This window comes from Gossypium raimondii, chromosome 5, assembly GCF_025698545.1.
Source record: "Gossypium raimondii isolate GPD5lz chromosome 5, ASM2569854v1, whole genome shotgun sequence".
In the NCBI taxonomy this organism is placed as follows: domain Eukaryota; kingdom Viridiplantae; phylum Streptophyta; class Magnoliopsida; order Malvales; family Malvaceae; genus Gossypium; species Gossypium raimondii.
In genome coordinates, this window is record NC_068569.1 from 12,629,752 (window position 1) to 12,643,936 (window position 14,185).

Below are 14,185 nucleotides of genomic sequence, written 5' to 3' on the forward strand. Positions count from 1 at the left end.
CTAAACGTATATATATCCGTTAGCAAGAGGAGACCGAAATATACTGCTGGGAAGCTGGAAGGAAGAAGGGACGGAGATCATCTTGGGTAATGCGTGGGTTCAGATAGGCTGGTCGATGAAGATATGGACGGGGTATAACATACTTTTAAAGAACGTGCTGGTGGCGGCGGCATTGCTGAATCATATAATAGGAATGCATGGCGGGCTGTCTCAAGAAGCGATACGATGTCGTATTGCCTTTTCTTTTTTATTTTGGTCATCTCCAGCTTAAAACGGTCCCTAATGTCCACCTTAAAATTTAAGTTTACAAATACTATACCTAACTTTTGAAATGTATGAATTATATTTAGTTGACATTGGAAAACTTTTAAAAGTAGTCTCATTCAGCACGTGCATAAATCCCTCTATATTCTTACACTAATAAAGTAATACTTTTTTCTTCCTTGATGGTGGGTATTAGAAATTTAATTCTCAAACAAAAAGAACCAAATTAAGACGTAAATCATGGAGATGGAGGAGGTGTCGTTTGGGTGCTCTGATAGCTACTTCAAGTCATGATAATTAAGACACCGACAAAAGGTATAATCACACCTATTTCTGCCTCTGCAACATGGTCGTTAAGCTACCCCCTTCTTAATGGCCCTGCATAAACACGACAGGTCTGATCCAAAACCCTTTTTTGGGAACCATTTGCTTCGTCAATCTTTATTTTATTTTAGCTCAGCAGCTTCGTCAAACCTGTTAACCAGTATTATAATAAATCTTGAGCTGTTTATAATTTTATATTCAGATAGGAAAGCCTTCATGATCCAATTTATTTTTAAGCTTATCAATGACTATATTTTCATATGAAAAGATAAAACAGAAGAAAAGCAAAGTTGCTATATGTACAGTAGTTGTTTTTCAGCAAACTTTAACCATCAAGTATCAACAGCCATGAGTTTTGCAGTACTAGACTTTTTTAAGAGGTAAAGGGAGCCGTGGGGTTAAGATTTTTGTCTTTAATTACTTTTTGCATCGATCCTAGTTCCTTTTATCGACCACAATGGATGTAAATTGTGTGCAGAAATATATATATAAATTGTCTGCAGTTTATTCTGTTCAATTGCATGATGTAAGAAACTTGAATAAAAAGCAGACAGCTGCTTTGTCATTATACTTTTTTTTCTCAGAGTATCTATTAAAGAACGAATTCTTCAAAGAAGATTACACATCATAAGGCACCAAAATCAGACCAAATGTTATGTACCACAAATTAAGACTAAACGTATAACAGCAAACCAAGTCCACCAAGCCATAATCAAAAGCTGCAACCAAATCCTGTAAGAGAAGATAAGCTCATCTTGTTCAAGATGTTCCATGCCATAAAATTTAGTGGATCCACATCCACCTCTCCTAATTAGAATTCAAGTCACAAGCACTGATGCTAATTCCTTATAACCAAATACGAAACCAAAGCCACTCAAGCCAAAGGCCTTCTTCAACCATCCAACTTCCATGTTTAACTTCTTTTTAAAGTTTTGTTTTTCATAATAACTATATTTTGTATAATATGCACTAGATGAAAATTTTGAAAATCTAGAAGAATTCCAGACTGGGATTTGAATTCCAAGTGCCTGCAATTAAAAACTACAAATTACAAACAAGCCTCCTGCACCATTCTTATCTTTGCATTAATTATTCTGATTAACTTAAGTCATATAATTATTTTCAAATTTGGCATTTCATGGTTACATCATTTCAAACGCATCACGTCAACTAGAAGTTGCTTGATTTATGTTTTCACGTATAATTAAATGATCAATTCTTCACCAATATTCACGCATTTACATTATTAACCTATTTATGCCATCAATATTGCTTGAGGAAGGAGATCTCCTTCAAGAGTTAGATGACCAATGCAGTTTTAGGGTTAATATTAAGTACCAAGAAGGAAACTCGTGACCCACTTCAACAGTTTGATGACTTCCCATACCCTCAAAGAAGAACCTTAAATTTCCAAGCAAAGTATGTTGTTTTGCTTTTGTTATTTTTAATTTAATAAATAATAAATTTATGGAATTATCTTTCATTTTTTAATGGAGAAATTAGTTGTTCAGACTTCGCCTTCTAACTTATTTGTTGTCTTTTGGCTCTACTTAACAATACATTTCCAAGATATTTATTTATTTATTTATGAAAACAAAAGTCCATTTAAAGATAATGGGCTAGGTGGAAACTAAAAATTTTACAATAATAGATTCTTTAATATATTTTAAAATTTTCAAAAATAAATAAATCTAACTCTTATTACTATTTTAAATACTAATTGTGTGTGCCACAATAATATATAGTTAAGGAACATTTTATTTGATTTTGTGGTGATTTATTTATTCAATTTGAGAAATAAAGGTGTATACAATAATTAGTGATGGAAGTAAATTAGAGGGCTCCGGTGATGGTTACATATGCAAAGAAGAGGAAATGTGTCTACAAACACAAAAGGGTTAGTGGTTTAGTTTTTAGGTTTCTTTAATTTTCTTAGGAATTAAGGCTTTTTCATTTTGTCTTTAATTTTTTAGGAAAGCCTGAGGCACTGTCTCAGTTACCAGTGAGTTTGTGATAGTTGTTAGGACAGCTGTTGCTAGCCGTTTATTTTGCGTGTATCAAGTTTCCTCTTTTAATTAAACTGTGCATATTAAAATAAAAATACATGAAAAATATACAAATAAAAATTTGGTTGAGTGGTAAATTTAAATTTTTACTAATTTAATTGGTGTGGTTTCAAACCCTATAATATGTATATTTTTGTTGGTTTTGTTAAAAAAAATCCTCCAATAGTATAAATTATTTTAATTACAAAAATATATATCCACTGAATTGATGTTCGATTGATTCATGACATTATCTTAATTAAAGATTGAGCATAAATAATTGGGGGTAGAGAGAGAGATGCAAATAGACGTAAATTCTAAGCTTAAATAGTACGTTGATATTTCTAGCTTTAGCCAACCAATTTTGACAATGCATAACAAAGAGAAAATTGGACATATTAAACTCTATTAAGAGTGGTTAATAAATCAATGAATAATTCAAATATAACATCAACGCATTATAAATTCAAATTATCACCACAATATAATGATAATTTTATATGAAAGTTGCATTAAACAAGTTTGTTTCCATACCAAATAGATACTAATTTAACCTTTCATTAAATCACAGTAGTAAATATATGGATGGATGACTTTTTTCAAAGTACAAAATAGATTAAAATATCATTAATAGATATAAACGTAACACAAAAATTATGATTTTATTTTAGAAACAAAATAAAACAACTCTAACTATGTACATACAAAATTAAACACTTGGTGAACAAATAAAATAAGAAAATTAAATATATTTTGATATATGAGTTCAATTTGATGCTTAAGTCAAATAATATCTTCTAGCTCAATGAACATTTGACACCTGTATTTAAGGAAAATTGAAATCAAATTAATATACTTAATTTTAGAAAATAAAAAAAACTCATCTGAAAAAACTGAAATACCTTCTGAATGTTAAAAAAAAAAAAGAAATAATATATTAATTAAAAAACACATCTCCACGTCGTACATTATTTATACAACACTAAAGTATCACCACAAAACCCAGTTCTCTGCTACTTGGATTTGGAACCCGGATTATTTTTGACTCGTTTGTCCATTTCCTTTTGAATATTCATCGAGATCCCAAAAATCCCATCAACAACTTTGTTTTTCCTTTCGGTTTTATTCCGTTTTCTCCACGTTCAAACGTCTCAAAACGAATTACACATATCTCGAAGAAATGCAGGAATTCAAGACCATCAAGAAAAAAATGTGGATGTTTTCTTGTTAACCTTTTCATTTGCTTCAACTATCTCCCCTACTCCTCTCGCGTAATGGAAGCTATCATCATAACAGCCATAGCACCGATCATCAGAAACAACGAGAAGAAAGTCGTTAACCAACACAAATTCCCTCTGCAAAAGCTCTCCTTCTGGTTTGCTCCCACCACACGTCCACCTGGTCTACTCTCTTTCACTCCCGGCTCCTAAAATATAAAAAACGAAAAGGGAAAAAAGAAGAAGAAAAAGAATCGTTGTTTTTGTTTTTTTTTGTTTTTGTATGGCTGCTTACTCTTTCAACAACAACTTTGCATCTGGGAATTGTTATTCTGGTATCTTTGATCCATTTTCACGCGATTTGGATCTATGCAATGAAAGCTCCCATGGTGGGTCTTTGTCGGTGCCACAGTCTTTGGTTTTGGATCATGAGAAAGGAGAGCTGGTGAAGGCGCCGGTGGAAGTAAGAAAGAAAAGCGTTTCTGAAGAGAAAATTATAGCGGCTTTGAAGAATCATAGCGAGGCAGAGAGGAGGAGGAGAGAAAGGATCAATGCTCATCTTGATACGCTCCGCACCCTTTTGCCCTGCAGACAAAAGGTACTAATTAATTAAGTATTAGAACGATGTTATGTTAAATTTCGGTTTTATCATTGCTATATGACTACTATAATTGAGTTCATAGAACCTTTTGAACCAAATCCTGGGAACTAATAACGGGAAAGTTGGCTTACATACTGTATCCTGTTTCGATGCTTAATTTTCCTGGAACTGCTTTTTCAATAATTCATAGATGTTAATAAGTGGTCTCATTAGACCATATGCAGTAAGCTTTTCCTTTTTAACTGATTAATTTGCCAAGGTAGAGTGCATTAATTTGATTGCTTAGGAAAGTTGGGGAAAGTAAAGAACTTGAGGTGTTTCCTTAAAGCAACTTAGCTTAGAATGATATTTTTTGGCCTAAATTTTGCTGAGGCATAACCTTATTGGTTTTCCTCTCCCAAATCTTCAATAATGATTTATAACATCTAGAAAATTTAGGCTAATTTACTGGTGTAAAAGTTTCTTTTTCCCCAGTTTCTTTCACCAGTTAACATTTTGAAAACCTAGAGAGGTTGCATAGGACGACTTTGTTGATTGGAATGAATCAGGACATGAATGATGAAATATTAATTATTTTGTGGGATAAACTTAAATCAGAAACTCCTGTAAAATGATGATTAGAACTTTTTGCATTATAATATTAAATACAGAGTTTTTAATATAAAACTGGCTATCTTGAATGGTATCTGTGTGAAGAGAAAAAAAGAAGTTGCGAGCCGTGATGTCATGAAACTGAGTATTTAATGTTTTAATGTCATATCACTTATTGTGAGTCTAGTAATGCTCTTATTTTCTTGCATTATTCTTTGCACTAGGAAGGTCAATTCTCAATTTCAGAATGCTAGAGTCAACTAGGGGATGCATCAGCTAAGGATTATTTATGGTTGAGAGCATCTTTGTGGTCCCAATTGCAGACCTTCTGCTATATTTAAATCGTGGTACATGAGTTGAATCATGATGAATATTCAGAGTTGTGGATGAGTTATGTTCTGTATTTTCAAACAAAACCAATCATGAAAAGCTTGTTTCCAGGAGTGATCTGCATTGCTATATAAAAGAAAGCTTACAGAAAGAAAAATGAAAGATAGTTTATTTGTTTGGATATGCTCAATTAATCGGAATCGAGTTAAGATGAACCTGTAGACATAGCTTTATACAATATTATTTTTGCTGTCAAACCTTAGAGTTGGTCGGTTGGACAGCATATATAATATATCTATTCGAAATTGATGATGATGATAATGATTGGATTGGTGGGGCAATGTAACAGCTGTTCTGCTATGGATCTTGATGACATGAGGTATATTTCTTCAAAATATTAACTACTGTATGTTGTTTTGTTAGTTTATTAACTACTGGATGTGACATACATAGTCCTGTCCTGGTTAGATGATGGTTTAAACGTAAGCAAGGATTAGACATCTTATATTAAATGCATTTTTTGGTTGCTTTTCTCATTTCTCAATTTATTTTTTCAATAATTAACTCAAGTAATTATAGGGTTCATCTGAGTTAGTATTCTGGATCAGAGTCTATGCGCATCATCAACTAGGTAGTTCCTGGTTTGATGCTGATTCATCTGACTATGCTTTAAAATGATGTCTTTGAGCTGACAGTAATGTTTCAATTTGCTCATTTATAGATGGATAAAGCGACATTACTTGGTGAAGTAATTAAGCAATTGAAAGAACTTAAGAAGAATGCAACTGAAGCCAGCAAAGGTTTACTTGTTCCAATGGATGACGATGATGAGGTGAGAGTTGAACCATGTAATGTCAACGAAGCTGACGGGACATTTTCTTTCAAAGCATTAATCTGTTGTGATTATAGACCTCAACTTCTGACTGACCTACGACAAGCTCTTGATGCACTTCCCCTTCCAATTACGATTGTCAAGTCAGAAATATCTACGTTGGGAAGTCGGTTGAAGACTGATTTTATTTTCACTGCCAGCTACAGAAGCACTAGCAGTGTTGCAAATGTTGGCAACGATGACGATGGTACCGATGCACGGCGTTTTCTTGCATGTTCCATCCGGAAGGCCCTGAATTCTGTCCTGGAGAAGGCGTCTATTTCACCGGAACACTCCCCATTCTTGACATTTCCGAACAAGAGGCGAAGGATCTCCTACATTGATTCCCCAAGCTCATCTTGATTTTCCAAAAAAAGATTAGCCTTTTCAACGTTTGGGGTAAATGGACGACACATCCATTTATCTCTGTATGGATGTTTGTCTGATATGCCCAAAAATTGGTTTGAAATCAATACTATAAATAGCATGTAATTGTTTCCAGAAAACCAGAACGTTTTCAAATGGCTTGTAATAAAACTGTATTACTACTCGATGTATGTATACTCTTATCATCTAAAATTCAAGTTATGTTATAGATTCCATATAAAATAAGAATCATACGATTGAGTTTGCTGTGATAATAAAAAAGATAATTAGATAAAACCTTGGTTTGAATAAGTATCTCTAATTGTACTTTTATTCTACTATATTTGTAGATAAAAGAAGAAGAAGATATGTTTAAAAAGAAGAAGAAGATATGTTTAAGAATTTTAAGTTTAAATAAACAATCACCATTAAAATAAATAATATAAGTTCTAAAAAGTTCTTGAAACAATAATTGATAATTACACAATTTTAACAACAGTGTAATTCTTCAAAAGAATATGATAAAGCCAAAAAACCGATCCAACGTGGCGTGGAGGACTCTTTCTTCAAGGTCTTCTCAACGATATTCTTACGATTCCGAAAAGAATAAATTAAGAAAAAAAAGAAACAAAGAAGAAAGTTTGAAAAAAAGGGAAAAATCTTAAATCGCAGGCATATTGAGTGGAATAGAAAACGGGAAAGGAAAAGCATGGCAAAACAAGGAAGCGGATCCATACTTCAATTTGCGCCACTTCAGAGTTCTGTTGACGAAGGATTTTGGCACCGATTATCTTCTTTGAAGCTCAACAAGTTTGGCATCGACGATTCTCCTATTCCTATCTCCGGTACCAATCCCTTCTCTATCTTTTTCTTTAAGTCTGAATTTAACTTCTCACTCTTAATTCACTCAAAAATCTCATATAGTTGTCTAAATTTTCCTTTTCAAAAATTCATTACAATTAACTGTTGATTGGACTGGGTTTGATCCAAGTTTCTGTTGTTAAAGGCGGCAATTAATGCCAAGGGTTTTCAATTTCGAAGCTTTGAGTGTAAATTTAGCGTTTTTATGGTCCAAATTCGTTGTCCTTTTTTTTACAGGTTTCTATGCACCGTGCTCGCATCCTCAAGTATCGAATCATTTAACTCTTTTAGCCGAATCCCTGCCTTCTGACTCAAATGATGAATCAACAATGCCGCCTGTTATTCGGGGTAATCGAAATAGGTGCTACGTTCCTGGCATTCTTTACAATACTAATACAATGGAAGGTTTTCATGCTTTGTATAAACAAGCCTTGCTCAAGGCAGAAGCGATGAAGGTAAAACAGTTTGAATTGTTTACTATAAGTGTGTTATGCAATTGTTTAATTTGATTGAAATCTTATTTGACAAGTTTATGTTTTGACTCAATTATTCTTATTAGATTTGGGAGGATATTCATAGTGGAAAAGCTGTGGAGGATTGTGCAGTATTATCAAGGGTCCTTCTTATCTCATTTGCAGACCTCAAAAAATGGAACTTTCATTATTGGTTTGCTTTCCCTGCTCTTGCACTTGATCCTCCTGCTACCTTGGTAGATTTGAGGCCAGCTTCTCAATGGTTCACTTTGGAAGAGGTGCTTTGAATGTGATTAACACTTGCGAATTTCTGGGTTATTGTATCTTTCTCAGTGCTTAAAAGGCTTTTATTTGGTACCTTTTTTTACATGCAGGCAGAGTCTGTATCAGCAGCATGTAATGAATGGCGGAATTCAAGTGTGACGGCTGGTAACCTCTCTGCTGTTGCTAGTTCGCATTGAAATTCAAATGTGATTATGTTCATTTTTTCTTTATCCATGATTTTATGCCATTCATAGCCTGACTTTATGAGTCTACTGCAGATGTTCCATTCTTTTTGGTTAGTATTGGTTCTGATTCACATGCTGCCGTCAAGCATCTTAAGGATTTGGAAGCTTGTCAACGTGATGGTCAAAAGGTCTGTCTACCTTTCTCTTAATGACTTTGAGCAGTAGTTTATGATTGCAAAGGAGACTTTTCAATGAAAATTCCATATGATAGATGATTTTGATAGGCTAAAAGTGCAAAATCTTGGACATCTTTTTCTCAAAGTTTTGACATGTGTTATTGGCAGTTGCTATTTGCATTTTATGACCCATGCCATCTTCCAAACAATCCTGGCTGGCCTCTCCGCAACTTCTTAGCACTTATTTCTGCCAGATGGAATCTGAAAACTGTTCGCTTTTTGTGCTATAGAGAGAATCGAGGTTTTGCTGATTTGAATTTGTCACTTGTTGGTGAAGCCTTGATTACAGTTCAACAAGGTAGGGTGACCAAATTTTGGGTGACAGATTATTTTTGGGATCATTATTTATCTGTTCCAATGGTATGAATTCATTTTACACTATCTTTGCTGTCTGCTGACATACCATCTCTCTTTAGGATGGAGAGAACAGCAGTGTGTGCCCAATGCTGTAGGATGGGAACTTAACAAGGGGAGAAAAGTACCAAGGTGTATTAACCTTGCTAAGTCCATGGATCCAACTAGGTACTTCTTTCTATATTGTCACCTCATTAAGCATTATATTATTATTTTTATATATTTTACCAGAGCATTTTGAGATATTTTCCACTTTTTTCCACAGGCTAGCCATATCTGCCGCAGACTTAAACTTGAAACTAATGAGATGGCGTGCTTTGCCATCTCTTAACTTAGAAATCTTGTTTTCTCTTAAGTGCCTTCTCCTTGGAGCAGGTACCCTTGGATGTCAGGTTGCTAGAATGCTTATGGTATGTATTCAGAAAGCAGCAACCGCAATTTCAGATCATATTTCTTCTCTCTTGAGACTGAAGACAGTGTATGTTGTAGGCTTGGGGTGTCCGCAAAATTACACTACTTGATAATGGAAGGGTGGCTATGTCTAATCCGTTGAGACAGTCTCTATACACTTTGGATGACTGCCTTAATGGTGGTGATTTTAAAGCCACAGCAGCAGTGAGAAGCTTACAACGAATATTTCCTGCAGTGGTAATTAATTTTCTTTGAGGCCTATGACACAAAGATCAACACAGAACAGAAAAATCTATCCATTTCCACTCACCATTTATCTTATTATGTGTTTCTTAGGAAGCTGAAGGTATTGTTATGGCCATTCCTATGCCTGGACATCCAGTATCCAGCCAAGAAGAGAAAAGTGTGCTTGAAGATTGTAAACGACTCAATGATTTGATTGATTCTCATGATGTAATTTTCTTGTTGACTGATACTAGAGAGAGTCGATGGCTCCCTACTCTTCTCTGTGCCAACAGTAACAAGGTTCATCTCCTTAATTCATATGTCAATTGCTTTGATGTTTGGAGTTTGTTGTGGCATCATGGATTAGGATTTGTAAAGATCTGTTTCTGGATTTTATTCATTTGATGATGCATAATTTCTTCATCCTCTCTCCTTATGCAGATAACCATTACTGCAGCTCTAGGATTTGATAGTTTCTTGGTTATGCGCCATGGGCCTGGTCCTTTTAACTCCATCCTTAACTTGAAAGCTGAAACAGAAAACTCTTTAGCTGCTGGCATGGACAACCTTGCCCTAACAAATACAGATGGACAACATAGACTGGGTTGTTACTTCTGTAATGATGTGGTTGCCCCAACAGATGTAAGTTACCTGAGTTTCTAGAGTGCAACAATTGTTATGTAGCATTTTTGTATGTCAAGCTTAACTATTTTTCTGTGGTGGATTATGCAGTCAACTTCAAACCGCACGTTGGATCAGCAGTGCACTGTTACACGTCCAGGGCTTGCACCTATTGCTTCTGCACTGGCAGTGGAGCTTTTAGTGGGCATTTTGCATCACCCTAATGGGTAAATCCTTGGAACCATATGAAAAATGTCTTTCTCATTGTAGTTTCTTTGAAGATTTTCAGCAAGCTTTTAGTTCTAATCTTCATGAATTAATCAAAGTCTAGATTGTTTCATTAACCACCCAATTATATATGCAGGATATTTGCTGAAGCTGAGATTGCCAACTCCAGTAGCGGTGGAAACTTTGAGCTTCCGCTGGGTATTTTACCCCATCAGATTCGAGGCTCCCTCCCCCACTTTCAACAGATGACCCTTTTGGGCCACTCCTCTAACAGTTGCACAGCATGTTGTAGCACTGTAAGTTCAGTGCTTCTATTAGTTTTGGATAATTGTGATTTTATTATCCAAGTAAGCAGAATTCTGCTACTGAAAACAAATATTTGCACATCTTAACATATGTTCATTTGACTGGACAACTTTACAATAAAACCATACAGAAGTAATTCCCCTATCAATTCATAAATGTTTGTTCCTTGCATCATTAGTGTTAACAGCAACTCCTTGAAGCCTCATCTATACAATTCCTTTAATTGTACTTAACCAATCATGTTCACTATGACGTTTGCCATCAAACTGTCTATAATTCCTTTCTCTCCAAATCCAATAAATGAAAGCTGACCAAGCCAGCCTTAAAATGATTGAGATTAAAGCTTTTCCCTTCAACTTTGCACTAGCCCACCTCAATTCCCAAATCCAACTCAAAGGTTGTCTACTAAGAGAACATAGCCTTAACACTGACATCCAAATCATCCTGGAAAAATTGCATTAAAAGAATAAATGTCAGTGCTTCTATTATGATTATTACTATAGCTCTTTGTTTTTCGCTTCCTTTTTTATCCCGTTTGTTTCCTCATGCTTTTTAGGTGTCTAGTCTGTATGAATCTTTCAGCAAAACTGGTTTTATGAGTTTACATGTGCGGGTTTTGATTTTAGTTGATATTGAGAGATTTGGAAATTTATGAATTTGTTTGATGTTGGGTAAATTCAGAGCCCTTTGGCACTAGGGTTTCTTTCCCAAAGGGTACAATAAAAGTCGCATACCTACATGCAATCTCTGAAACAAAACATGTGCTATGGAAAGTATTGTCATCGAAGAAAGCTTTAATAATAGATTTCAAATATTTATTGCATTATCAAATTAAATTTCTAGCATGCATGCATAAAGTTAGACTTTAGCTTTCGATATTTAGTTGAAAGTTGGAATAAATTGATCAAGGTTCCATGTCCGTCGTTGTAGCAGTTTTACATTCTGTTGATTATGAACAATCCTTTTCAGGTTGTGTCAGAATATCGAAAGAGAGGTATGCAATTCATACTCCAGGCTATTAACCATCCAACGTATCTGGAGGATGTTACTGGACTAACAGAGTTGATGAGATCAGCGAACTCTTTTCAACTGGACTGGGACGATGATATTGAGGTCGCAGATGATGAATGCGTCGAACTATGAAGAAACAAATTGTACTTTTTCAGGTCATAATTATGGCAATTTATTCTTTTGTAATACATGTTAATTGTATAATAACAAACAGAAAAAAAAAAGAGTCAAATTTATGTCCATGCTCAGTTTCCCACCTTCCAATTTCAAACATTTTAACACAAGTTGATTTGGGAGATACTGGCAAATTTTTTTTTGCTGGTTTCGTTATTTAGACACTATTTTTTTAAAAGGTATCTAATAGCTGCATTTGACATATATTCGAGTATATGATATGAAGTATTGTCATTCAAATACTACATGAATCAAGTTGACAGATTTTTGTTGAGCGCATAACACTCATCCCTATCTGGATAACATATTTTGCTGCTGTAATTTCTTTTCCTAAAAAGTAATTTGACCCAACAGAATGAATCTTGTGGGTGATGAAACTTGTCCGTTCTGTAATTGACAAAAACATGGTCAAATTACTCATCATTCTTCTTTCTTTTTCTTTTTCATTGTGGGTATAATCATCTATATTTCCAATTATTTTATCTCATCATCTACAATGAAGCGTGAATTTCTAACCACACAAACGACTCTTAGTTCACAAGCAAAGCTTAAATTTTATCGTGTTCGTTGATTGAGACACTCTCACAAGTGTTCTCTTCATTCTCTCTTTTCGTGATTGTGCAGTAGTGACTTGATAGACTCAACAATCAAACATGAGAGAGCACATAATTTTGCATTGGAAATGACCCTTTTTCGCTCTTGTTAGCTTCAGTTTCCGGCTCTGTGATTCTGCAGTGAATTATTCTAGAACCAACAAAGAAAAAGAAGTGGGAAATAATTTATTCGAAGACATCAAAATCATTCACTCTCAAGTCTCAAATATTTTAAATTTACCTTTTCATTTTACAAGAATAAATTGGTGAAATGTCTCATCAAAACTCGGGTCGATATTTAGTTCAAAACTCGACAACCAACCATTTCTTCTTTGGGTCCCGGAAAGTCTTGTTTTCAAACCCAAGATGTTAGGGAGGGAACGCATTCTTTTTTTTCCTGTTGGCTTAAATTGAAGTCTGTCAGGTCTCATTTAAAAAGAAAGAAAGAAAAACAGAAAAAGTGCAGCAAATATGACCCAATTTAACATTAGGCAGAATCTGGCAGCCTAATGCTTCACCCACCACCCATTGACTCTTCCCTTTTTTCTCTTTCAAAGTTCAGTCTAATGAATTTTCGACGAAATCCCAGAAGGCAAATATTTCTTCATATTTGACACTTCTGTGAGAATATTCAGTTGAACCCAACAACAAAAAAAGCAATAGTCAGTCTCCAGTTTCTCGGAATCTCAAAGCCTTGAAAAAAGGTCTAAGTTTATGGGTAGTGGCTTTTGCACTTTTTCGTTTGTGTCAAATTAGGATTCTGATTCATGTACGCCTCCATGTTTGTACATTGTGGATGATATAATCTTCCAATAAATTTCTTATTGCCATTGTTGCTTGTGGACATTAAATTTTGAGGTTATGTTTAATAATCAGTGGGATATGCACATCACTCCATTATACACTTAAATTAAAGCTTATTTGGCAGTTGCCTGCTGCCATGTGGCACTACTTGGAAATCGACACCTATGTTTTTCAACTTCTTGTGATTTGTTCAGTTTTGGGGTGTCTCATTCCCGATTTAGCAGACAATATTGTTCACGCCCGATTAAATAAAAAATTAGAATTGTTCCTCTCTTCTTCTTTTTTAACACTTAATACATTACTTTTTATAATTTTATTGAATTTTAAAAGATATTTTTAAACTAAAATAGCAATATCATATATTTAGAGAAATAAGGAGGATTTACCTTCTCTTGGAGTTGGAAGGGGTAGTTATTGGTGGTTCAAGCGCACTGAAAAGTTTAACCAGATATTGTTGGACCTAAAGCATTAAAAATGATTCTTTCAAGACTTATAATAATAAAATAATTAATTTGCCCTATATATATATTGCTTTCTTCTAAAAATCAAATTACCTTTTAAAGTTGATAAACGTACAAGGTGTTTTACCTTTCATAGAACCTTTAAAGAACACTGATCATTGGCTTCCATAAAAAAGGATTGCTTCAACAACAGACAAACTTGATAAAGATGGAAAGATTGCCCCAGGCAACTCAACATTTTTCAGGTATCCATTCTCCACACACGGCATATCGAGTGGAGAGATTACAAAAGCCATAATGTTTTGATAATTATCAATTGTTTATATATTTTATTAAACATGTTATATTCGTGTCTTAGAGGTTGAAGAT

General features: G+C 34.3%; 2 protein-coding genes across 2 annotated transcripts; both read left to right on the forward strand.

Annotated features, from left to right (window-relative positions):
- The first annotated feature begins 3,625 nt into the window (after positions 1–3,625).
- Positions 3,626–6,858, forward strand: LOC105770711 (putative transcription factor bHLH107). The gene is made up of 2 exons (XM_012592031.2): positions 3,626–4,448; positions 6,094–6,858. The coding sequence occupies exons 1-2, from the start codon at positions 4,134–4,136 to the stop codon at positions 6,604–6,606; spliced, it is 828 nt and encodes a 275-aa protein (XP_012447485.1). The 5' UTR covers positions 3,626–4,133; the 3' UTR covers positions 6,607–6,858.
- Positions 6,859–7,163: 305 nt separating this feature from the next.
- On the forward strand, positions 7,164–12,160 carry LOC105770297 (ubiquitin-like modifier-activating enzyme atg7). Its single transcript, XM_012591431.2, has 14 exons — positions 7,164–7,454; positions 7,708–7,925; positions 8,030–8,221; positions 8,318–8,372; positions 8,486–8,580; positions 8,737–8,926; positions 9,045–9,150; positions 9,248–9,392; positions 9,472–9,630; positions 9,730–9,918; positions 10,060–10,260; positions 10,351–10,466; positions 10,604–10,763; positions 11,743–12,160. Exons 1-14 carry the CDS (start codon positions 7,319–7,321, stop codon positions 11,914–11,916), a joined length of 2,136 nt encoding a protein of 711 aa, XP_012446885.1. The 5' UTR covers positions 7,164–7,318; the 3' UTR covers positions 11,917–12,160.
- The last annotated feature ends 2,025 nt before the right edge of the window (positions 12,161–14,185 follow it).

Bases quoted from the DNA above. Each gene is read 5' to 3' on its own strand.
- LOC105770297 (XM_012591431.2), top strand. From the start codon at position 7,319: ATGGCAAAACAAGGAAGCGGATCCATACTTCAATTTGCGCCACTTCAG. The intron at 8,927-9,044 runs GTAGGGTGACCA...ATCTCTCTTTAG, and splicing joins CTTGATTACAGTTCAACAAG to GATGGAGAGAACAGCAGTGT. The intron at 9,151-9,247 runs GTACTTCTTTCT...TTTTTTCCACAG, and splicing joins AAGTCCATGGATCCAACTAG to GCTAGCCATATCTGCCGCAG.
- LOC105770711 (XM_012592031.2), top strand. From the start codon at position 4,134: ATGGCTGCTTACTCTTTCAACAACAACTTTGCATCTGGGAATTGTTAT. The intron at 4,449-6,093 runs GTACTAATTAAT...GCTCATTTATAG, and splicing joins TTTTGCCCTGCAGACAAAAG to ATGGATAAAGCGACATTACT.